We start from the raw sequence: 25,648 nt of genomic DNA on the forward strand, positions 1-25,648 counted from the left end.
GAGAATTGATAAAAAGCCTGTTGATGCTCCTCCCCAAGTTATATTAGCTAATGGATCAGCCCTTGTTTATAGCCTAAACCACAAACAGTAAAAGAAAAAAAAAATTAAAGATTCTTAAAATCCAGAGAAATTAGATTTTTAAAAAATATGCTAGTATATAAATTAGAGATGACAACAAAATGAATAAATAAACCACGGGCATAATGAATGTATTTCAATGAGAGAACTTAAAATCTAAGTCTACCAATTTCATAGGGAAAAATTTAAGGAATAAAGAAATGGGCAAAAACAATCATGACTATCTCATCAAATCTGTACTCTTCCTCAGAATCTAGAAGAATGTCTGCATAGAATTGTATAGGTTAAGCAATCATATTTTTGCTTAGCATTTCTTCTTTCCTTCTAATTCTCAAGAGAAAATATTCCAATTATCTGGTATCATACTATTTCTATACTTGGGATCCCTAAAGATCTGTCATATAGATGTAAATAATATTCACAAGTGAGTCTCATTTCAATTAATAACCAGCTCCCTGTTTGAATATAATTTATTTATTTATTGTGCTTGGCAAAAAATTATAACCTTATAGCACAGAACACAATTGTAAACTTGTTTTCCAAAGAGTCATAGTGCCTTACTTGGAACCTTATAAATTCTGTGCCCAAAGAATCCAATACTTTCATAATTCCCTAACTACAGTTTTGGTCACACTTGGATCAAAAGTTAAAAGAGCAGCAGCAGCAGCAAAAGAAAAAGAAAAAAAAAAGCAAAGCCATCCACATATACAGCACATGTGCTGCAAATTTCATGGACATTTGTATACCCCTTAATGGTGCCAGTAAGCAAGCAAACTGGAACATGGATAGCTAAAACAATTTAAGAAAATAAAAGTCAAAGTAAAGGGCTTGCAGTTTTATAACAATCCACAGACGAAAGAGGATTAAAGGGGGAAAAAAGGCAGAAAGAAAAAAAGGATTTCTATTAATAACATCCTTAGAAAACAATGAAAGAAAATCAGAATGTGCAAAAGAAAAAGTGAAACAAAGGCCAACATTATTTATTCCATAAAAGCTAGATTTTTCTCATAGTTTACATTTTTTATTTATTCAAGGTTATTTATGTTTCAAAGCCTTGAATTAATTTGTATATAAAAATCGTTATACTAAACACATAACAAAAAAGAGCAGATTTAGAATACACTCACCTAATTATCAGGCAATACATTCCTCTACATATTTTACATTTTTTAACCTAAAGTTATAGACATGATTGTAGTAGAAGTCAATGATTATATTACCGATATAAATATATTTAATGACTCAAGACAATGCAAGAAGGTATACAATTAGTCAAATAAATCACTTTCTTAAAATATGAAATTAAAATATGAATTGTATATATAAAAATTCATATACAGACTGTATTTATAGAGCAAATGTAACATACTCTGAGGCAATTAATCGCGCACATATAATTAAGATATCCCAATTACTATCAGTTTAAAGGGCAAGAAAATCAATCTAGTTATTAATATTCTGGTGATTTAAAGTTTCTAATTAGTTTGGGGGAATAAGAGTTTTTCGTTTTGTATTCATTTGTTTTGACTCCCCAGAAGGAAGCATAACATTCTTGGATAGACGATGTACTGCTCTCTGATAGAGAACCAACTGCTCTAGAAAAATAACCAGTAAGAGTAGATTCTATCTCTGATCTCAACCAAAAGGCCTGGAAGAAATTGAGAGAGTAATTTTGAAGTGGTTAAAAACACAGATGGGGGAAACGGACTTGGCCCTGTGGTTAGGGCGTCCGTCTACCATATGGGAGGTCCGTGGTTCAAACCCCGGGCCTCCTTGACCCGTGTGGAGCTGGCCCATGCGCAGCGCTGATGTGCGCAAGGAGTGCCGTGCCACGCAAGGGTGTCCCCCGCGTGGGGGAGCCCCACGCGCAAGGAGTGCGCCCGTGAGGAAAGCCGCCCAGCGTGAAAAGAAAGAGCAGCCTGCCCAGGAATGGCGCCGCCCACACTTCCCGTGCCGCTGATGACAACAGAAGCGGACAAAGAAACAAAAGCAGCCAAAAAACAAGACGCAGCAAATAGACACCAAGAACAGGCAACCAGGGGAGGGGGGGAGATTAAATAAATAAATAAAATCTTTAAAAAAAAAAAAAAAAAAAAAAACACAGATGGTCTCTTCAACTCTTCAATAAATTCTTCATGATGAAATGACATTCCAAAATATCTTCTGTCTCCATTCACTAGTGCATTAACTAACATGTAATTAAAGCTTAACCAATTATTGTCAACTTAATATAAAATGGGAAGCTAAAATCAAACAAGATGTGCTGAAGATGAAGTATAGCATCTCGCACAGATTTTTCTGATTCTAAAACAAAAAAAAGGTAAGCCATCAGGAGAGAAAAATCAATATAACCCAAAATTGCTCTTTTAAAGCCATATTAAAAATATATTTAGGTGACACCATGTTGCAAAATTATGAATTGATGCTGGCATCTGATACAAGAGGAGAAATTTTTAAACTATCTTTTAATATGAATTAAATGTAAAATTAGACATTAAATTTATAAAATAAAGTAGTAGCCACTGTTGAAGCTACTGTATTAGAACAGTATTTTAGAAGTCCATTAACCAAAGACTCTAAGAAATTATAGAATAAAAGATCGAGCATAATTGAATATATTTATAAAGTACATGAAATCACAATGCTCCTAATATTAGCTAGTAAATAAATGTAAATATGGAACAAACACTGGGCACATATGTTTCTAATACACATTATTATTTTCCTAGATTGTTATAAAACAAAAACTACTTTCCAAACTTTTAAATAATTAACTTGTTTTACAAAACCTTCCTTTGACTATGATTAATAGGCAAATGCAGGGAAGAAAATAACAAAAAGCAATTTTTTTCACTATGCAAACCCAACAGGTGAGTGAATCTTTCCTTTTTCTATTCAGTTTCTGCTGTGAGGACAGACACAAGTTTTAAATTTTATAAAGGAAAGGATTAATCTGATTATTTTTACAAATAATAGCTTGATTTTAAGCTATTCGAACTGAAATATGTAGTTTCACAGACAAATTAAAAATATAAAGTATTATTTTTGATCCTTCATAACATTTTTGACCAAATTTTAAACCGAACCATAATTACTTCTAGACAAATGGGTCCTTATATCAAACCAAGTAAAACCCTGGTATTTTTGAAGTTTGCAGAGATTAAATGATTCATTTGCCATTCCAAGGTCACAGAGTTTGTTGGTGGCTAATTCTTGTATTTTTACTTTAGTACATTTTACTCTATAAAGCTGCTTCCTTCACACGACTAACCCAATAATAATTAAGGTTTGTTAATATAGATGTTAGTAAGATCAGAATTATACACAATACCATATGATGGTTCAAAGGACTTTTCAGAAAAAAATTAGTAAGTTTCAAGAGAAACAGAACTTATTTTCATAAGCACTGGGCCCTCTCAGAGGGTCAAAGACACATAGTTGAGTTAATGGAATTTTCATCTTACCACTTGGTTATATGAAAACAAATAAATGTGTAAAATGTTGATGCTGATGCCTATTTTTTTAACAGTGAACAGTAAAACAACCTCAGCAAATTATTTTTGTTCTTTAAAACATCAGTTTGAAATAGTATCATCAAAGATCTGTACTTAAAACTGGCAAGGAAAGAATAAGTTACTAAAAGTATTATTTTTCTTCTGATTATTTATAATGAAATTTCTATTAAAATATAACAATTATGTTTAGCTTAAATGTCCCTTAAAATAATTTTTTTTAAAAAACTGAAATTTTAATTTTTTTAATTTTTGCATTTCTGCCCATCAATCTGGAAATAATGATGTCTCGTGAGAGACAGAAAAAAGCACCAATTATTTTTCAGATTTAAACATCTCACAATAGGATACCTTCTTCTGAAGTTATAAGTGAAAACAGAAATCAAAACCTAATTTTAATAATGTTAAGGTGATAGCAAACATAATACCTTTTCAGATTAGAATATATATAAAACATTTACAACTTTACCAGAAAAAATTAAAGATTGTAATGATGACATTACAAAGCCAAACATGAGAAATAATATACAAGTCAGCTGAAAAATGAATACTGAAAAAGAAAAGTACACATAATATTAAGATATAAAGATGATGAATATTCATATATAATCTGGTCCACACAAATCAGGATAGATTCATCTAGAAAAAATTACTTGCTCAAAGGAAAAGCAAGCACAGCTGTCACAGATGTGCAAAAAAAAAGTTGCAAAGTCTTAAAAAGGAGGATCAATGATTTTTCAATTAACTACTGTATACATTTTCAATTTCTCTTTTTCCTGACAACTGGCTGAGGTCACCACAGCAAACACTACAGAGAACTGTTAGCTGTTAGCCCACCACCATCCTATTTTTTTCTACATATATTTGCTCATGTTGAATACTCTGCTCACAAACTCCTCCCCAAGGTTTACAACTCAGATAAGGGGGATTTTGATTTTTCTCTTACTCCCAAAATAACCTATGTATAGAGTTGGCATATCTGCTTTCTTCACTAGACTGCATTCCTCAATAGCAAAGACAAAGTTTATTTATCTTTAGGTCTCAACTGTTTTGGAAAGGACACTTAAATAATAGGCATTCAAAAAGATTTGTTTTTAATTAAATTTTATCAATCATGATTAGAACAACAGTATAAATTCAGATGAAATTGAATCAAGAGCACAGTCTAGGTTGTGACCCAGAGGCTCTTCATCCTTGCTTTAAAACTTTAAGTGGTCATATAGTTAAGGAAAAACTCCCACTTGTATCAGTGACTATTACACAAATACAGAAAAAAGAAATGTCTTGCCTACAATTATTTGTTAATATGTTATTTAACAAGGTAAACTATCAACACATACCAAGGCTATCTCCCTCTTTCCAGTAAGTATTCTCCAGGAATTTCTTCTTCAAAAATACAACTCTCCAGGACTTTCCTTTATCTCCCTAATTTTGCCTCTTCTACTCCAAGACAGCAAAGAAACCTCCAGGGATTCTTGGCAATGTTGGAAGACCCAGATTCAAAACAGAGGCAAAGTTTTAGGAAAAACAGGATTACTCACACTGATTGCTCTGCTATTAAACAGATAAAAAATTATAAAATGCAAAAAATGTATTTAAAAAGATATGATACTAAAAACCAAAGGTATCTCCATACATCCAAATTTAGTATGGAAACTACCCTACTCCCAAGTCTGTCATGAAAGCCACTGAGTATCCTACTTATTGTAAGTCATTACATAATCAGATTAATATCTAATTTCTTTATCCTGGTGGTCAGTTTCCAGTGAGGTAAGAAATGTTTTATTCTGACATTAAGGAGAAGGCAATAATATCTAATTTTCAAGTAAAAATAAATAAATAAAATAAATGAAGAGGGTGTAGTTTAGGCACTGACCCCAGCTTTCAGATTTCCTTCCATTAAGGGTATTTTGCTTAAAATACAGTTAACTTTAAATGAGATAATGAAACACTGTATTTTAAAAATTGATTTTAAAGTAAATATAAGCCCAAAAACTTCTGGGATTCTGGTTAAGAGCATTAAGTGTTCACTGAAAAGTAAACTCTAGGTTTCTAATACTCCATTTAAGGTGCCTTTATTTAAAAAACAACAATTTTCTTCATAACACCAATAATGGTCATTTAACTAAATAAAGCCTAAAATTTTTATGTTTTATTTTTCAAACTAGAAAATTAGAGATGATAATACTGTAGTAATGTGGACACTAAAATTATATTTTTAAAGAGCTCTGAACTGCAAAGTGCATGTTTGTATCATATATGACAAAGATTAAGTTAAGATTATATAATAATACCCAAAACAGCATCAAATTTCAAGGATTAAAATAAAAACCTTACTACACCCAAAGAAAACATCTGAAATATGTAGTTAAATATACTATCTAGAAAATTAGATTCAAGTTCTTTAAGTAAACAGAGCCAAGAAATAGTTAATACTAATGAACTCCATTCGAGGGGCTAAAAATACCTTTAACAACTTCTCAAGGTCTGAGAAACATGCCAATCCTTAAAACATAGAAACGTTTAGCAGAATATCAATAACACATGACCTCTGCCCCCTAAGAACACACCTATTACCAACTGATCTCAACTCTGAACCTTACAAAGAAATCCTGTAACTTTTACCTGAAAGAAGCTGCATCTGAAAAGCCATTAATCCTTTAAATACCAAAAGGCTCCAATATATTTAATTAGCAGAAGGCAAAAACAAGTCAGAACATTGCTACAATATTCAATTTATTCTTTACTTTCCATGTGGGAACAGGTAAACCTCCTGATTGCCTATACAGTTCCTGCCCCTACTTTAACAACCTCTAGAGGCCTGACCTTTGTTTTCTGATCAGTTTCTTAGACCCCTGATCTCTAGTTCTTCTACTCCCTGAATTCCATCTCTCCTCCTCAGGTTGCCTAAATGTATTTTTTGCCTTTAACTCAACAACTTTCACTCATATTTCTAGGTAATCAAAATAACAATTTTTTGTGTTACTGTCTGGAAACAAGGCCTCTGGTCTTGGGTACTACACCCAAACATCCTAGGTATTTAATCTAAAACTCTGACTTAATTTTTTATTTTGCTTATATCTTATTAGCTTGTCTCTCTGACTGTCAAAAGAGACTAAGATAGAAAAGACTCCTTTTTTTTTTATTTTAAGAAGTTTTGATATAAGGTTGATAAAATCTGAATTGAAAGGTGCCTAAAGCAAGCTGTCTCAGCCCTCTAAGGATTTCATTTATTGACACCAACTTTATCCCTCAATAACATAATCCAATCAGGGATACTGTATCTGATCCCGGGTTTTCTTAGGGAACTAAACGTCAGTACTAGTTAACTGTGACCCTAGAACTCCTGCCAAAATACCTTAATAAATGGGTTAAAAGCTGATGAAATACCTAAATTTATGGAAATTTAGGTTCCATAAAGCATCTGATCTTCTTTATGGAATATCCATATAGGCAAACCACATCCAAAAAGAAAACATATCATAAAATATCTGAGAAGACTATATTATAAGAATCTTCTAAGTTTATAAATTTTTAAGGGAAGTGAGTGGGGATAAAAATAAAAATGTTTAGCATTACCATGTTAGAAAGCACACAAGTACCTTGGGAAAATCTTGCTCAGTAACTACTTACCTACCTCCCACCCTCCAAAAGAATAATTTCATCTATTTTTCCCTAAGAACCCTACATTGAATTATTTGCTATCCACCTAATTTATCTTTAAACTTATGTAGTCTTTAAAAATAAAAATGAAGACTTCTATTTTTATAACAACAGAAGTCACACCTAAGAAATTATTAATTTATATGACTGTTAAATTCCAAATATACCCAAACTAAAAACTGAGGACACTACTGGAAGTTTCTTTGAAGGGAACCCTATCATCAGCCCTAAAATTCTGATCAGCTCTCCAAATAAGAATCTCCTAAAAATATGAAAAATAGCATGGGAGTGGCTATGAATGGATAAGCAGTTCTACAAATGTCTGAAATTCCCTCTATCTTCTGGAAAAAAATTCTCTGACTACCTTCTCTTAAAAAATATGATATATAAGCTTCAGTAATGTGGTTCTGCAACCATATAACAAATCAATTTTAAGCTAAATGTTGGCAATTATAATCAAGAAACAATTACAATCCTCATTAAGAGACCTTTCATTTTCAATGCTGACTCTCAAGAAACCATTACTTTACTAAAAAATATGATTTAAGGCACAAAATAATCATAGATGAAATCTATGGCTACATTTTAAAAAGAACCAAACTGGTAGAGGACAAAAAAAGGGTAATATAAGAGGAAAAAAGTCAGGAAGCAGAAAAAACACAAGTGATATTACATCTTTTCCTTCACAATGCCAAATAGTTATTTAGCATATTTTATACGGTACAAGGCCTTTCTTAATTATGCTTTAAATGTTTCAGTGAAAACTCCTTTTTGTAAAGCATGAAATTAAAGATGAGAATGGTCATAAATCACTTTTAATGATGCTTTTTGTCTCTCATGAGTAATAATGACTAATTTCCAGATTGGTGAGCCTAGGGCAGTGTCTACCTGACCCATTTGAAATGCCTCTGATTTACCCACTCTCCACCCCTGTGGTACTGTCACTTTACCATGATGCAGGTCACGCTTATGAACTGGCTTAAAAGACAAATCCTGTAGCTTATCTGTAACTTTATTTCAAATGAAGACTAGTCACTTAAACAACAAATTAATTAAACAGAGTCATGAACTCTAAATCAAATCAAAACCAAATTTTTTTGTTTTAAAAAGCCAAATGTAGGAAATGTTTTAAAAAGCCAAATGTAGGAAAATTACAAGGGAAGCAGACTTCAACAAAATTTATCATGAATTCATTAAAGTTGAGGTATATCTTATGGTAAATACTGCTAATGTTAAGAGTTTAAAACAAATGAATTATAATCTATATTTCCTGATTTCATAGTTTATGATGCTATTTAAAATATTTTTAAACTTACCCAAATGTAGCAATGTAAACTGGGCTGCCAGTTCCTTTGCATCTTCTAATGTAGTACAGAGTTTGTCTGGCATGAAGTAACTCTGGGATCCATTTGCAATAGCAGGAATAACTATTTTATATACCAAAAGTACTTTCCCATCTTGACTTGTTGTTGAATACAAGTAATATTCAGGTGGTGCCCAATTATTTTTGTTGCAGTAATAATCCAAATGCATTACTGCAGAATTGAAATGGTTGGATTTTAAGGAATACATGCTAATTGGAGTAAGCTTTGTTCCAGGGAAAAATGGGTAAGTACATCTTTCGATTTCAGGGGGACTTGGGCTGTGCTGACCATTGATACGAGCTGGAAGAGTTGGTGGCTTGCCTAGAGTTTTGGGGTGGTTCTCTTCTTTGTTAGCAAACACAATCAGGTTTTCCGAATTGGGACTAATCTGACCATTAAGATGCTGTCTCCAAGTGTTTTCTTTATTTACTGGTTTTGCCAGTGTTACCTCAATACTTGCTCCATCAATGCATTTTCCATTCATAACAGACATAGCAGTGACAGCATCTTCTCGGTTGAAAAAGTGAACAAAAGCATAATCTCTAAGTTTCTTTACTCGTTCAACTGCACCAGGCTTGAATTTATTGAATTCTGCTTTAATTGTTTCCTCTGTAGTTGAGATCATTAAATTTCTCACATACAGAACTTTAACTCTCTGCATGGTTTCCTCATCAACCTCTTTCTCTGGGTCAGCCCAATCTACCTGAATGGTGTGGCCCCATAGTTGGAATGTCCCTGTAAAGGAAAAATAAACTGATTTCAAGATTATTAAAAAAGAGGTTAACAATTGTTGATATAAAAGTGTTTTCCAAAGAACCAGAAACTCAAATACAGATCAACAGATCTGCTTAAGCATTAGGTTCTCACTCACAAAAAAAGTTTTTACTAAAGCAAACCTAACCAGGACATAAAAAGTGGAATTAATTTTAAGAAACATTACAAAAATCATTCCAAGACAGATCTTTATTAGAAGAATTAGATATTGCCATTTGGATTTTTATAAAATAATTAACAGCTCATTAAAAATACATAAACTCAGTAAATCTATAAATGATTATAATGACTCATTTTATAGGAACTTATTATCTTTTATAATTTTTAAATTTGTTTTACTTTATTTAAACATTTATTTCTATTTAAGTGGCATTATATATTTTGATAATATTGATCTATGAGGTACAGTCAGCTTTCATATTTATAATAAAGTAAATATGGGAAAATAACATTTAAAAGGATCAGTGTACCTGGAATAAGTTTTCTTCTAGCCATCGCAGCAGCTCTGTGAGATTCATATTCAACAAATGCAAAACCACGATTTTTGGTCTTATCAGTTGCACTAGGATAAACAATGACATCTACAACTCCTTCTGTAACTTTCTTCATTTCATCCAAAATTTCTTCTTTCTTCTTTTCCTTAGGAATAGCTCCAATAAATAATCTACAATTATCCAAACTTACACACACACCAATAAACTTTCCTGGTCGAATCTCATAATTATTAAGAATTCTTATGGCTAACTGGGCTTCTTCTTTGGTGGTGTACATCACAAAAGCATAACCTCGATTTTCACCACTAAATTCCATCATAAGTCGAAATTCATATATCTTCCCAGCTCTTTCAAATACAGGAACTAACTCATCTTCATACATATCACGAGGTATTTTTCCTACAAAAACTTCACAACCTCTAGGTGGAGGTGGACCTTCCCAACCTGGAAGACAACATAAATAAATTCTAATTAATACATTTATCATCATTATTCATTCATTACACACATGTGCTGTGAACCTCTATGTTCCATGCACTAATCAAGAGGTTGTTGATACAACAATGAAAAAAATAAAACTTCTTCCCCTCATAAAGCTTATATTCAAAAGAGAAGGGAGACAATGAACAAATAAGTTAGAGATAGGTGTTATGAAGAAAAGTAAAGCTGCATAAGGGTGGTATTTTCAGCAAGATGGTAAAGCTTCTATGAGCACATGAGGTTTAAGCTGAAACCTGAGTGAAATCAAGAATGAACCCTGAGGATATCTGGGAGAAGAGCATATAAGAAGAAAGAACAAGTATTTTACATGTTAGAGCATAGAGACTTGTAAGGTTAAAAAGTGCAGTTGAGGGAAGAGAAAATTGGTAGGGATGAGGCCACAACATAGTCAGAGGCAAAGATTTTTTTGAAATGTGACAGAAAGTTAATTGGAAAGTTTTAAGCAAAAGAAATGTATTGGTTATTGGTACAAAAGGTAAAACATGTTTTCTTTTTACCTGTCTGCTAGCATAAATACCACTAATCTACCCACTGCTCTTTTATATTTCTTCCCAAATGACCTTTCCTTCCTTTATGTTCAGAGTTCAGGTGCTCTTGTTCCTATTGCCGCAATCCTGATATAATGACTCACAAACCAAATTTCTCTCTCAACTACTTCTTAAACCAAGAGCTCAAAAAACTTAAAGTTTAGACATGAATAACATAATCTATGTCTTTTCCCTCACAACAATAAATATTGCTGCTGAGTTTTTATAGCAGTTAAAAGGAAGAGCTATTGTTTGGGATGCCCAATAAAGATATACATCTAATCTACATGACTACATTAAAGATAAATGAATCCACACCTGGGGGAGGACCACCAAATTTCCTTTGGCCATTTTCTTGAACCATGTTGTAACCAGTCTTTTCCATCAAAGCGAGTAATGCTGCTTCATTCTGAGTACCAGTTCGAACTTTACTGCATCCATTTGTTCCATCTATATTTTCTTCATTCATGGCTGTAGTTCCTAAAACAAAGTGAAAAACAAAACAATATTTAAGCCTATGGCATAGAGCACCTGTATTCTATGAACATATCTTTGAGTTGCAAGAAACCAGGACATTTAGGGATACCAAGTTTGGTGACTATCCTTCACAGTCCCTTTCAGTTCTATACCCAATGTTCCTCTCTATATGAAAACTAGAACCTTCTTGTAACAACACAGATTGATTAAGCAGTATAGTTAGAATGCCTAAGCTATAACAGAGAGGCAAAAATGGAAAAGTAAAAGGAACAACAAAGACAAGAGTGGGAAAACAGAGGTCAAGGGGATATAAAGAAGAAAAAAGAAAAAGAAAACAAGTATATTATTCTTAATGAATATATAATCATCATCAATCTATATGCAAGGTTTAAATTACTTTATTATATACGCCAACTGGATTTTTCTGACTTATTCTTGTCAGACAAATGTAGACTAATGCTAATATTGCTTCCTGTCAGCAATCTTCAAGAACTCTACCAGTTATCAGAAATTGAACAGATGCCTGAAAAAAGCAAACAGTTTGAATCAGCCCAGGTCATATCTACTAGAAGTTACAAGAGAGCAGTGATTACAGCCACTTGTCATACAGGAAGAAACAGAAGCTACTGTGAAAGTTGAGAAACTTTCATCAATAGGTGGGTCAGAGCTAGGTTATAGGAGCTGTGATCTTCACTAACCACTGTATATAAATATGTATTTAATTTTTAAAAGTGGACTTAATTACCATATCTTTTAGGTAGGTATTCCTAAAAGACCAGAGCTGCAATTTATTCTATTTCTTAGTTAATTTTATATCTTTCTCATTTGGTATTACTTTGAACAAATAACAAATATTAAAATCCACTTTTGGGTTATAGGAAATGTACTAGGAAAGCTATTTTAGTTTTCAATAGAACTTTGCTAATAATAAATGGAAACCAAGTCACTGTAGTGCAGCATTTCAAAAAGTATTGAATTTTTGGTGGTGGACTTGGCCCAGTGGTTAGGTTGTCCATCTACCACATGGGAGGTCCAGGGTTCAAACCCCGGGCCTCCTTGACCCGTGTGGAGCTGGCCCATGCGCAGTGCTGATGCACGCAAGGAGTGCCCTGCCATGCAGGGGTGTCCCCCATGTAGGGGAGCTCCACGCACAAGGAGTGCGCCCCATAAGGAGAACCGCCCAGCACGAAAGAAAGTACAGTCTGCCCAGGAATGGTGCTGCACACACGGAGAGCTGACACAAGATGACGCAACAAAAAGAGACACAGATTCCCGTGCTGCTGACAACAACAGAAGCAAAGACCCAGCAAATGGACACAGAGAACAGACAACAGGGGTGGGGGGGGCGGAAGGAGGGGAGAGAAATAAATAAATAAATAAATCTTTAAAAAAAAAAAAAGTATTGAATTTTTGAGCCACAGCACCTCAATTTCAGACTTGGCTCTGCTACTTCCTAGCTATTGAACCTTGGACAATTTACCAATTTCTTTGTATCTTAGTTTCTTTATGTGTAAAATGGGAGGAACAATACAAACTATCACAGGGTTGGTATTAGGATTAAATGAGACAATGCATATAAAAAAAGCCTGTTGAAATAGCCTAAGGCCCTAATAAATGTTGATTTTTATAAATACTAGAGCCCTGGGTGTCTTCATTTTTTTGTGCAGCCACACTGTTGACATAGGCAGCAGACTTTTTTTTTCCAGAAATATACATTTTCTCAAATGTGGAGGGGTAGATATGTGGCAGTAGATATATACCTAGGGAAGAGTATCAACATTTCTACAGTGAATTCTGTAGTGAGGATAGGGGTGGAAAGGACATCACCAAAGGATTATTACTCTGGAGTTACTGAAATTGTCACTGCAGTTAGGCTCAGTAATATTTAGTATAGCATAGTGGTTCAGGAGACAGACTGCCTATATCAAATCCTTTCTTTTCATTTACTAACTGTATACTTTTGAGAAAATAACTTAGTCCCTCTGACTTCAATTTCCTAACCTGTAAAATGCAGGTGACAACACTGCCTTTCAGAATTTTCATGATTATTAAATTAATTGATTGGTGTTTTTAAAATCCAGGACCCTTTCTGCCCTCGAATAACTAAAAATAAATATTTACAAATATCAGTTTTTGAGCATACACTGGAATCTTTCAAATTGCTAAATATCTATAAATAACTATTGCTTAGAATCCAGTTATTCAATTTATATTTACAGTGATTGGTTTCCGAGGACAACTGTGATACCAGATAGAAGCAGACTTAGAATAATAATTATAGTAATTATAATTTATTTAGTAGGTCTAAATTTCTACACAGCCAGGCAATTTCTATACAGTATCTCTAATCTCTACAACCACAAGAAGAGAGTCTCTCACACTGGTTACAAGATTATTATTCTCACTTAACAGATGAAGAAACTGAGGCTTACAGTAGTAGAAAACTACTACTAAAATTTTCATGATTATTAAATTAATTGATTGGTGTTTTCAAAATCCAGGACCCTTTCTGCCCTCGAATAACTAACAAAATCCACGTGGAAGTTGATGATGGCTGGGACCACAGAGGTTGAGTGGAGGTAATAAGTAGTCATCTAATTTGAGGCATATTTTAAAGGAATAGCCAAAAGAATGTCCTAACAGACTGGATGGACTGTGAGACAAACAGAAAAGTCAAAATGACAGCAAAGTTTGTGTCCTGAGCAATGAGAAGAGAGTGACAAAATAAGGTGAGGAAGACAGAGGTAGAACAGATTTTAGAAAGTAAGATTAGAATTCAGTTTTGGACATGTTAAGTTTGAATAAGTACTAGACAATCAACTCAAAACCCTGCAAGGCCACGGCAAGAAATGTTAAATAAGTGAAAAGGCCAAGTAAAGGCTATATGTAGTAGTATGGACTGTACGTAACTAGAGGGCACATGCACCATGTAAAAGGGATTAACAGCTTCACAATTCCAGCACACTGATACCATGAGGAAATCCAGGTTGCCCACTTATTCCAAATTTTCCAATTTTACAAGAGAAGCCATAAATCTAGAGATTTTTATGTGAAATCTCTCCATTCTTAAAAGCTGTAATTAATTCAAATGTAAAAACAGTAACAAAAAACTGTACAGACCAAACAAAAGAACTGGAGACTTTCTATGGTTCAAACTTGGAGCTGCCTGAGAACAGCAATCCATCTGTCTTGAACACTTTTCCTAGTACCCACTATGATGCTTGGCACAAAGTAGGTATTCAATAAGTATTTGTAGGATGAAGAGCCAAAAAAGAAAGTCAGAAAAATATTTAACAGAACATTATATATTGTTGGCATGTACAATTAAATTGACTATCTTTTTAGAGGGAAATTTGGCAATATTTATCAAAATCTAAAATGCACATACACATATTCATTTACTAAGAATTTACCTACAGACAAAATTCCACCAAAATACAAAGATTTATGCATAAGCATATTCACTGAAACATTGTATTTAAAAGCAAAAATCTAGAAAATATCTAATCAAAAGGAGACTGACTTGAAAAATTATGGTACAAATAGAATGTTGTGAAGTTGTTAAAAACAACAAAGACTTCCTTCTGTAATATCAAAAAATATTCTAGATATATCATGTGAGAAAAAGCATGTTGGAAAACAGTACATTTTCTATGATACTGTCTTTTTAAAAATATACTTTCACATAAAAATTTAAAATTGCTTGTTTGAGCATACAAAAGTTTTGGAAGAATTTATGAGAATCTTTAATAGAAGTTATCATTGTTGAAGAGGAATAAGCAGTCAATGAACCCTGCTCACTTTTCTGGTCTGTTTATTATCAGGAGCATATGCTACTTGTATTAAAAACAAAAAGCCTTTTCAGATGTTCCTCATTGTTCCTTCTATATAAAAATCCAAACTCTAAAAAGTCATAAAGGCCCTATCATAATCTGGCCCAGCCTATCCCACCAACTTCATTTTTTATTATATGCTAGCAACAATACTTACTGATTTGCAATTTCTCAAATGTGCCATATTCTCATGTACCAGCCTTTACAGAAACTGTTTTCACAGTCCTTCCCTACTTCCTTTGCCTGTCCACATACTAATATTCTCCAGGAAAACCTTCTGTGATTCTCCCTCTCAAAGCACAATATATACCCAATATAATGATAAGTACTTTATATACATCATTTTATTTAGTCCTTATAATAACCCAATACAAAACAGGTAACTATTATTCTTTTCCATTTTACAACTAAACTGAAAAAGAGAAAGCCGTAGTGCTAGTAAGCTGGTAAACAGATATTCAAATCCAAAATGTGTCTGCATTAATATTGTGCTCTTAACCCCTATTTTATATTACTCTAATTATTTATATTTGAAATTTATCTGATTTTCTTGAAGACAACTTAGAAATAACACGACCAGTAACTAAACCTAGATTCTTTTACTACAATAGTATTTTACAAGATTATTAAGTGACTGCCTAGCCAATTACTCACTTCTACTTTGAAAAATAACAGGCATGATTTAAAAAAATAATAAACTATTAGAGGAAAAAAATCCATTCTTAGAAAAATTTAGAGAAAACTTTTTGAAAAACCCCTAATAAAATAATTTCAGACTAGAGACCTTAAAAATCATCTAATTTAACCATGCATCTAATGTTTACATCCTCTTTATAATATTACTGCAAAGTAATTATCTATTTTATGCTTGAGTTCTTACAAGGAACTCATCTCTAAAGCAGTTTAATGTTGGATAACTCTTAGAAAATTCTTCCTTATAGTACAGCAAACTCTCTTTCCTTGTAACTTTCAAATAATGATCCTGATTTTATCCTGGCCAAACTGAACATTAACTTTTTCCTATAACAGCATTAGCAAAATGATTATCCTCTTCTCTAGTCTAAACATTACCAGATCCTTTAACTCAACATTTTCTTAACTGGTGTCCATTAGACAATTGTTCCAGGAGCTATTTTATAGCTAGGTTTCAAAAAATGTGCTCCATGGCTAGAAACATCTGAGAACCACTATACTACACTCTTAAGATTATGACGGTGAATATAAGCATGTTTATGGCCACACATAAATACAAACTTATTTCAGCATGATATCCTAATTTTCCTTGGCACATCTATTAACTTTCTATAAAACCAGTTTGGAAAATGCTACAACTGTTTTTTATATGATGTAGTTTCAAGTTTCCTCACTATTCTGTCTCTTTTCCTTTAAAACTGGAGTGGTCAAAATTTACAAGTCCACCAGTACAGAAAAAGATCACATTAGTGTTCTATACAGTTGTATGACACTGCTGGTTCAACTTAAGCATAACTGTCACCTAAATTCCAAATGTGCCCTAGCCTATATCAAGTAAACAGGTTTTAGAAGCATACTGAATTTCATCTTATTAAATTCAACTCAACAGTTCTTCCTAACTTCCTTCTGATCTTTTATGTACTTGTGTCCCATCCACGAAATAGGCTAATTTACCCCCTTTCCCAAGAAATAATTTTCATCTTTCCAAACTTGAGATTAACAGCTCTTTTCAAATATAATCGGGAAATATCTAAAAACTGTCCTAATCTGATTGGTGAGTAGTATCTTCAACTAGGACTCTGCATTATCTCAAATAGTCAAAATCTGGTCATCCTTATAATGGCACAGACTATCCACTATCAATATTATCTGGACCCTGAAAATTCATTTTAAAAAAATATTTTCATTTGAAGAGCACGTATGTATTTTATTATGAAGAAACTCATTTTTAAAATAGCAAAGCTACAAAGAAAGGCCATCTCCAGAAAAGGTAAAAAGCTATTCAGATTTACTTCCATTCTTCCTTCCATACTCATTTCACCATGGTAGATACTACCTCATTTCTCTTTCTCTCTCTCAGATTCTTCTAATTTACTCACCTCACATTTATTAAATGGCAGAATTATAAAGTAGGAAAGAAGTATTACCAAGGGGCAAATCTTAAGTCTGTTTTATCAGGTAACCATGTACCTTCCACTAAACCTGAGGGACACATTTGCATGACATAGAATCCAATTTAAAAAGTAATATATTATTAATAGATCCTGATATGAGGTTTGTTACACATTGATAATCAGAACAATTACTGACAAACAAATCAACTTATAACCTTCTGCCTTTTTTAAAAAATGCAATATATTTTTAATATCATTCCACTCTGAGTGATAAAATTACTATTCCACTTCAGATTACTTTTCCATAGGTTTTGCCATTATACCATCACTGAAGATTCTGTAGTAAGAAAATATTAGAACTGCAAGTGGACCTTAGACCATATCCATTTTTATATATAAGAATACAAAGAGCAAATAAGGTAAGAAGCTTCCTCAATGTCACAAAGCAAGTAACTGAAAGACCTGAGTCTTGTACATTAGAGTCTCATGGCCTCTGAGATCCCTAAACTTTGACTCTTCCGTAATTTTGACTGGTGGGACCTGGATGACCTCAACATCCCACAAGACATCATCACACTGGCCCATTATACTGAATGAACATGATGGTGACACAATGTGGAGAACAGTAAATCATGTGAAATTAATATCTGTTAAACATATTGTAGGAGGGAAAAAAACAAGACTCCAATGTAATATGCTAACTTATGCATGCTACTCACTGCTTGAAAAGCAACAGAAAAATATGATTTGTTCCCACTTTATCCAAAATGTAAAATTTAATTGAATAAAAAGGATTTTTTACTATAATTCATAGCTAGCTCTAAATGGTTTTCTACAACCCACCCCACTCCTGAGATTACCATGCAGACAAATACTCTATGGTTGTTATTTTTTTATAGTCTGTTTAATGTTTTATGTTAAAATAATAGGCCAGTTACTACATTAAAGACGTCTTCTGCTAGAGAATGACTAGAAATACTCAATAGACATTACATAAAGAAATCTCAATCAAAGCACTATAAAAACTATAGATGTATAAGACACACTGGGGAGTCATGAACCCAGTCCTCTCTTTAGAAAAAAAAAGTTTTTAAAGCCTCCAAAACAACAGTAATATATGCAACATGTCTCATTCGCAATTAGGAAAGCTTTAAAAATATCTAACTTTAACACTGTATAACTTTATGCAAATACATTTCTAAAAGAGCCAGAATTTGAGAATCTTAGCCAGGAAACTATAATCAAATCTAGATACAGATATACAGTATCTTTAGATTCATTCTAAAATATTCCACAGTCAATCTTACAGTATCTTTAGATTCATTCCAAAATATTCCATAGTCAATCTTACCTAAATGTCCAAGGATTAATGAGGCCTGGAAGCCTACCACTTCAGCTGTGGATTCACATTCCAAAATGTTCTACTTTTTTTTCCCCCTTATCCTGTTGACCCAAAGGAATTGAAAAAAGGAATGGAGCAAAACAGCAAAATAATGACATAAATGGCTTATGCAAAAAAAAAGTGGGCAAAATAGGTTAAAAGTTGATGTATCATATCTAAACTTTAGCTTTCAAAGATAAGTATCTTTTCCTAACTTCAGACTTTCAAAGATTCCTCTCCAGCTCAGTTTCAAAAGCAGGAAAAAAAATCACTAAGCTATGAAGTAGAAGAGGGAGATAAACATAGCCAATCACAGGACAGCAATTTGAACGAAGCCTTTCATTTTAAGGGCTAACTATATCTTCTTTAATTTTAAGCATCTTATTGCTTAACAGAAACATAAATTTACAAATTTGTACAGCCTTTCAAAAATAGCAGAGAATAATGAAAAATATAATAAGTATTATTTTAGCAAAATACAACCAAAAATTATTTATCTAAAGGAATATGTTAAACTGAAAACTCTCCTGTTCTGAATTACTCTAAGAATGTATAAAGTTGTAAAAACTGAACATTACATAAGTTTTATTATAGTTTTTAAAAACTGAATGTGATAATGAAAAAAACATTAATTTTTAAGACATCAAAATACTTATAGACAAGACAATTTAGATCTTTATGGCATTCCTCACATGTCAGTGTATTGATTTCTGACTTGTTAGTTCAGTTATTATTGAGTATGATACACCCAGGCCATGGTTCCCAGATCAATAGAAGCCTTTTAGTGACTACTCATTTTAATAACAGACTGCACTGTAGCAAAAGAAATTTGAAAACAAGGAAAATTAATCAAAAGTACATGAATATCAAAGTCTGAAATTATTTCACAGTAAAAGTGTATAAATGGATCAGTTCAGATCCATTTCTAATTATTTTTGCTAAAATAATGAGAGCACATTTTTATTTCTAGAAGTAAAATATATAATGTATGAAAACTTTCAGGATATGGTATTTTGCAACCTCCAGTAAAAATGCATAGGGCTAGCTTAAATTTAAAATGAAAGGTGGAACTACTAAAAATAATTTTTAACTTATTGCTTTGCATACAAAATGATGCTCTTTGAACTTAGAATACATCTATATAGAACAAAAATTATTGTACAAACTAAGTACACAACTTACTTTTCCTTACATAAGATCACCTATAATCTTTCTAAAATATTATCAATTCGGACATATAGATTACATTTTCTTTTCCCATTCGCTTGCCTCACCAACCATCATGTAGTAATATAAAACGGGAAACATCACCCATCATTAATGTGAAAATATGAACAATTTTTACAGCAATTACTTGACTTCTAGGCACAAACTCTCCTTAAACTAACATAACTAAGTTTCCTAATACCACAAATGATATCTTGAAACATAACAAGGCTTACTTCCACTGCATAAATTGGGTATATTCTTGTTACTAAATATTCTACCAGTTAAGATATTCAATAATTACATGCTTATACATTTTATAACCTTTGACAATAATATGCAAATCCAATGTTCCACTCTAAAGTGAAAATTAGCATTTAAAGCAGTGCCATAAGCAGAAAACATTCAGCAACTGCAGCACTAACCATCTTTACATCTATAGTGGCACATATTTGCAAATAAATTAATTTTTAAAAAGAATGGTTTAACTGTGTATACTAGATATGAGTTTATTATAACTCATAAGGAGCTTTAATTCTGAAAGGGAACGGAAGATTGTTAAATTCCACAACTGTAAACTGTGGTGATTTTTAAAACGAAAATATCTTCAGATTTGTAAATTAAGCATAATTCTACTGATAAGTGAATACATTTGTTAGTCTACCTATACACACAACATATCCTGAGTGTCCTGGATATTCTGCCATCCTTAACCACAAAGTGGGACAGATTTTTAAGAGAAGCCAAAATAAGGAGCTGCTGATATTCCCGCTTTAATTTTCTCATATATATAGGCCTACATTCGAATCATATAACAAAGGCTAAAGACCATTTATCTAGAATATAAAGAGAAGTTAGAGCTAAACGACACTTCAACAATAAACTAATTCACAATGGTGCCCAAATAAATCAAGGGGCTTCACCAGGATCGCAAAGTTAATATTGCCAGGATTAAATCCCAGGTTCCAGGGCCATTCAAGTATCCCGAAGACAAAAAAACTTTAAAATTAGTAATTGAAACTATCTGATATTAGGAAACAAGGATGGTACTATCTGTATGCATTACCATCCATGGCTGCCTACCGCCTTGTAGCAGATGAGTCAGGTACCTTTCCCGTCCACTAGTAGCCTTCCACCGTTCAAAGCCAAACCACAAGAGAGGCGTAAGGAAGAAAACAGGAGGACAGTCAGACGGAGGAAAGTTCGAGGGTCATCCCCAGTTAGACCTCAATGAAAATGACTCCGTGACGGCTATATCTCACCCAGCAGTCAGGACCCCCCGGGCGTCGTCCCAAAGCGTCTAGAGGGGACGCGCAGGCGCAACAACCGCCGGCTGGCCGGCCTAGAGGGAAGGTAAACTGCCTGACCCGTGACGGTCGAAGCAGTGTTAGGAAAAGAACATGGAGGCAGCAAGTGGGAAGCAGCCGGAAGGCGGCGGGGCGAACGGAAATAAAGCGGAGGGAGGGCAGGGCACTACGATGCGGAAGACGTCGGCCACCAAGGCGGCGAGCAGGACGCTGGATGGTCAAGACCACGCGGAGGCGAGGCGTCAGGGCAAAGGAGCTGTCTGGTCAAAAACGGGCCGCTGAGGGCGGGAAGATGCATTTGGGACACTTGCCCTCCCGCCCCTCAACGGGCTTTGAGAAGGAGGAGGGGTGAACCCTGCGAACACCGCCTCCAGAGGAGTGTGAGTCCCCACTGCGTATCCAATAGGGAAGCAGGGTCTCCAGCCGTTACCATCTTTTTGGCTGTGACCCCAATGGCCCCATCCTCTCCTCACCCCTTCGGATCTTCAGATGTTGGTCATAAACCCCTGGGACCGACCAACGACCATAAACCGCCTCCACCGTTTCGGGGACCAGTCGGTAGGAGCGGGTGCGGGGTGACGGGGGGGCACCCTGTGGGGGAGGGGAGCCCAACACAGGGAGCTCGAGGTGTCCTCGCGCTTTGGCCTCGGCTCCCAGTGGGCATTGCGCCGGTGCCCTAGGCAGTCCCACGTGGAGTGTGTCTGGACCAATCAGTGACCAGCGAGGAAAAAGGGGCAGTGGGCGGGACCAAGGTTTAAATCATCAGGAGCTATTGAGGGGGCGGGGGGAGTGCAAAAGTTCCTGGATTGGTGGCCATTTTAGCCAATAGGGATGAGAAGGGCGAGTTGAGAAATGAGTGGGTGGGTAGGGAGTAATGTTGAATGTGGGTCCTGGTTGGAAATTACATTATTTGGTTAAGGCATTTAAAATCGAAGGTTATGACTTGAACTTCTGAACTTCTCTTCCAGAAAAATATAGGTCCTTAAACCCTTTTTTTGGCATCTGCAATGATTCCTGTTTTTGTTTAAAGGAATTTTCAAGTCAAACTGCTAATTGGATTCCACAAAATCATATATCCAAAATTCAGCCTTCTTTTAAAATTAGCACTCGGGGACTGTAAGGCTAAAGGGCAAATAGTGGAAGTAGAAAGGTTAAAATGCTTTAAATACCTAGGAATATGGCCCGAAGTAGGAGACCTGATAATAGGCTTGACTCTACCACTAATCAGCTTGGGGAAAGATTTTGCTGTGACGGAGCTGCTGAACCAGGTTCTTTGCGTATGCGAAACCAATTTTCACGAATAAGACTACTTGACATTCTGAAAACATACCCTGAATTGTACTTCCTTTAACGGTAGAACTTGGGATTGAGGGGCGGACAAAGAAACAAACAATTACTTTAGGAAACAACTGTGCTTTCTGGATATGATCTGTGGTCATTTTCTATGGATAACATTCATAGACTCATAGACATTATAATTAGAAAAGCCTTACAACATGTAGCTTCTTTAACAAATGAGGACCCTGACACCCAGAATAATCAACTGAGCTGTACATAGGGCCCCCTATTCCCAGTCTCAAGGTATTTTCTTCCAGCTTCTCCCGATTTCAGTTTGTTGTCTCCATATGTTCAAATTAAATTAAATTATCTTTGTTAATGAATGAAAGAATTGCATTTTAATTTTTTTACATCTGCATTTGGCACTATTCCAGCAGTGAGGAATGGTGGAATTAGGTAAGGCTTTGGAGCCAGGCACACCTGGGTTCAAATCCCTATTTTTTATCATTTGATGATTGTGACATCTTGGGCAAAAAAGATTGTGAACCCCAGTTTAAAATGGGGATTAAATTATATATAATATTAACAGCTATTGAACACTTAATACATGCCAGCCACACTTCTAAGAAATTTTCATATATTAGTTACTTAATTCTCACAGAAACTTTGACAAAGGTACTAGTCCCATTTTAAGTAGTTGCTTCAAGTTGTAAATCTTGTAAGTGATGGAGCCAGGATTCAAACCCAGTTTGTCTTCCGAACCTGCAGGCATAACCACTATGCAATACTATTTCAAAATGCGTCCAGAAACAAGTAGAACACTTGTATAGTGGAAGCTGAACAAATAATTCCTTTCTAAATGCTCTACCCAATCTCATCTTGTATAGGCTGAAATGCATTCAGAATAAAGCAACTAAAAAATCTAAACTGATAGGCAATACCTACCTGGCTTAAAAAAAAAAAAAAAACAAATGAAACCATGGCATCAATTCTCTATCCCAAGAACTACAAAAGGATGATAATTATGCCATGTTAATTGAGATAGTTCTTTTATTTATCCAGAAAAAGATTTTCCACATTATTCATTTGGTCCTGTGTCAAGGCCCAGTACTTAATTATAAATACAAGTGTATTTCCTTTTTAAGGTTAACTTAGCTGAAATTGTTAGATGTACAAATTGTTAAACTTAGCTGAAATTGTTAGATGTACAAATTGTTATTAGCATAGGTGAGATGTTATCTTGTGGGATGCAAAAGACAGTTCTTAGAAGTAGCCTGAAGGTTTGTTTTACATTTCTGGATTTTTTTTTTTTTTTCTTTTTTCAAATGTAAAGACACCAACTAAACAAGGGCTTCACAGTAGACGTTAGAGTCAGGCCATAGGACTTGGTTTTAGATGAGAAAGTATTATTTAAAGACCCTTCACATACTTTGATTGTATGTCCTTTTGGTCAGATTCCTTCTAAACTTTTATTATCCAAAGTTCATTAATGGATGTGTTTTTCTGAAAATGATATGAAAACTATGTTCTCTGTATATAGAATTAAATTAACTTTATTTTTCCAGGTTGCCAGAAAAGAGTATAACATTATTATCAACCAGAATTCTTTTTTCAGGAACAGATCCTGAATTAGGGTTTGTTATAAAGTTTATTTACAAATTTATAAGAAATGAGGTGATCCAAATGAATAGGAAGAGATCAGATACAAGATATAATTATTTTTACTGAAAAAGAAGTCAGGAGTTGGAAGATGCCTCCTGGTAAGAGGAAATAGAAAGGGGGCTCTGAAAACATCTGAAAGAAAAATAACACTGACTGACTGTGGAATATGGGGAGAAAAAGTTACCAATAAAAAATTGGAATGGATATACAAAATGTATTTGGCAAAAACAGTATGGGTACCACGTAAATGTATTTTCTCCCATACAAAATGCAAGCTTTTTGAATTATTTAGAAGTATTTTCACAAACCTTATATAAAATATAACCCCTGCCCCACAAAGGGAAGAACAGCAGTGGAAACTCATTATAATTGTTTAAAATCCAACTTAGTCCTAATAAAAGGTGAATGGTTTCATTCAAAAGAACAGAATTCGGTGACCTGGTTTGTTTTCCGTCTGTTAGAGCTTCCTCTAACAATACTTGGCAACAATGGCACAGATCGACCAAAAACATGGCGACTACTTACATGTTATAGAATTGATGATCTATAGGTTACAGCTGAGGAGGAGAGGACATTCATTTAATATGGTTCACTCAAATTTCAATGTTATCAAGACCCTTTCAGAAATGTTTTTTTAAAGAATATTTATAATATGTTTATTCCAATTCTCTGTCCCTGATTTTCTCACCCTAGTTTGATGCTTTCTGCCTGATGCATAACTTTAATTTGAATTTTTCATTATTTTGGAATGTGTCAGCACTAAGATGACTACAAGGTAGGATAGGTGCTTAGCACTTCTTTTTCCAGCTGTGAGCCATCCTTTCCGTGTGCCTCCTATGATGAATAACCACTCCTTTCCAGGTGGCAAATCAGAAATAGAGATTTTCTTTGTACACTGCCTATGAACGGGACAAACCCATGGCCAGTGCCTCAAATAGCATAGGTGCTAATGAATGAACATAGTAAGAAAGCGAACCTTTGCTGATTGGCATTAGTTGTTCACATCAGAATCCAGTCATCCAATTTTTTGTGAAATCATCCAATTATTTGTATTATAAAAAATGTTAGGTGATACCAGAAAAAAAAAATTGTTTCCCCCCCTTCTCAGAGATTTAGACTTAATCTACAACATGAGAAAATGCTAACATATGTCAATGACTTTCTGATAGTGAAGACTGATTCAAAATTGTAAATGCTTTGTTTGGGAAGAGAGTGTGATGAAACCTTCCAGTCTTTATTATAATTTTAGAAATTTAAAAATAGACCTTTATTAAAAAATAAAGTACAGCGTACTTTCTCACAACCCAGAACTGACTCATGTTAACATCTGATCATATTTGTCTCAATGCTTCTTTGTAATAAAAAAAAAAAATGCACATACATGCAATAAAGTTAGAGATCCTTTGTCACCAGCCCCAATCCCATTTAACCCCCTTTACCCACTGATTGGTTAATTTATTCAATATACATTTACTGAGGGCCCGCTAGATGCCACGCACTATGT

General features: G+C 34.1%; 1 protein-coding gene across 5 annotated transcripts in view; it reads right to left on the bottom strand.

Annotated features, from left to right (window-relative positions):
* The window catches only part of RBM46 (RNA binding motif protein 46), a 43,365-nt gene extending 21,563 nt beyond the window's left edge, over positions 1–21,802 (bottom strand). For 3 of the 5 annotated variants that reach the window (XR_009181457.2, XM_058279383.2, XM_058279500.2), the window contains exons 1-4: positions 21,678–21,802; positions 11,232–11,393; positions 9,862–10,329; positions 8,570–9,352 (exon numbers count right to left, since the gene is read on the bottom strand). Coding sequence is in view for 4 of the 5 variants with exons in the window: in XM_058279383.2 (XP_058135366.1) it covers positions 8,570–9,352; positions 9,862–10,329; positions 11,232–11,382 (1,402 nt within the window). In the remaining variant the exon portion in view is untranslated. Of the gene's footprint in view, positions 1–8,569; positions 9,353–9,861; positions 10,330–11,231; positions 11,394–18,661; positions 18,943–21,677 lie in introns of those variants that run through there. The other 2 variants (XM_058279535.2, XM_004446467.4) reach the window with 2 other exon arrangements.
* Between the last annotated feature and the right edge of the window lie 3,846 nt (positions 21,803–25,648).

This window comes from Dasypus novemcinctus, chromosome 1 (assembly GCF_030445035.2).
Source record: "Dasypus novemcinctus isolate mDasNov1 chromosome 1, mDasNov1.1.hap2, whole genome shotgun sequence".
Taxonomy (NCBI): Eukaryota; Metazoa; Chordata; class Mammalia; order Cingulata; family Dasypodidae; genus Dasypus; species Dasypus novemcinctus.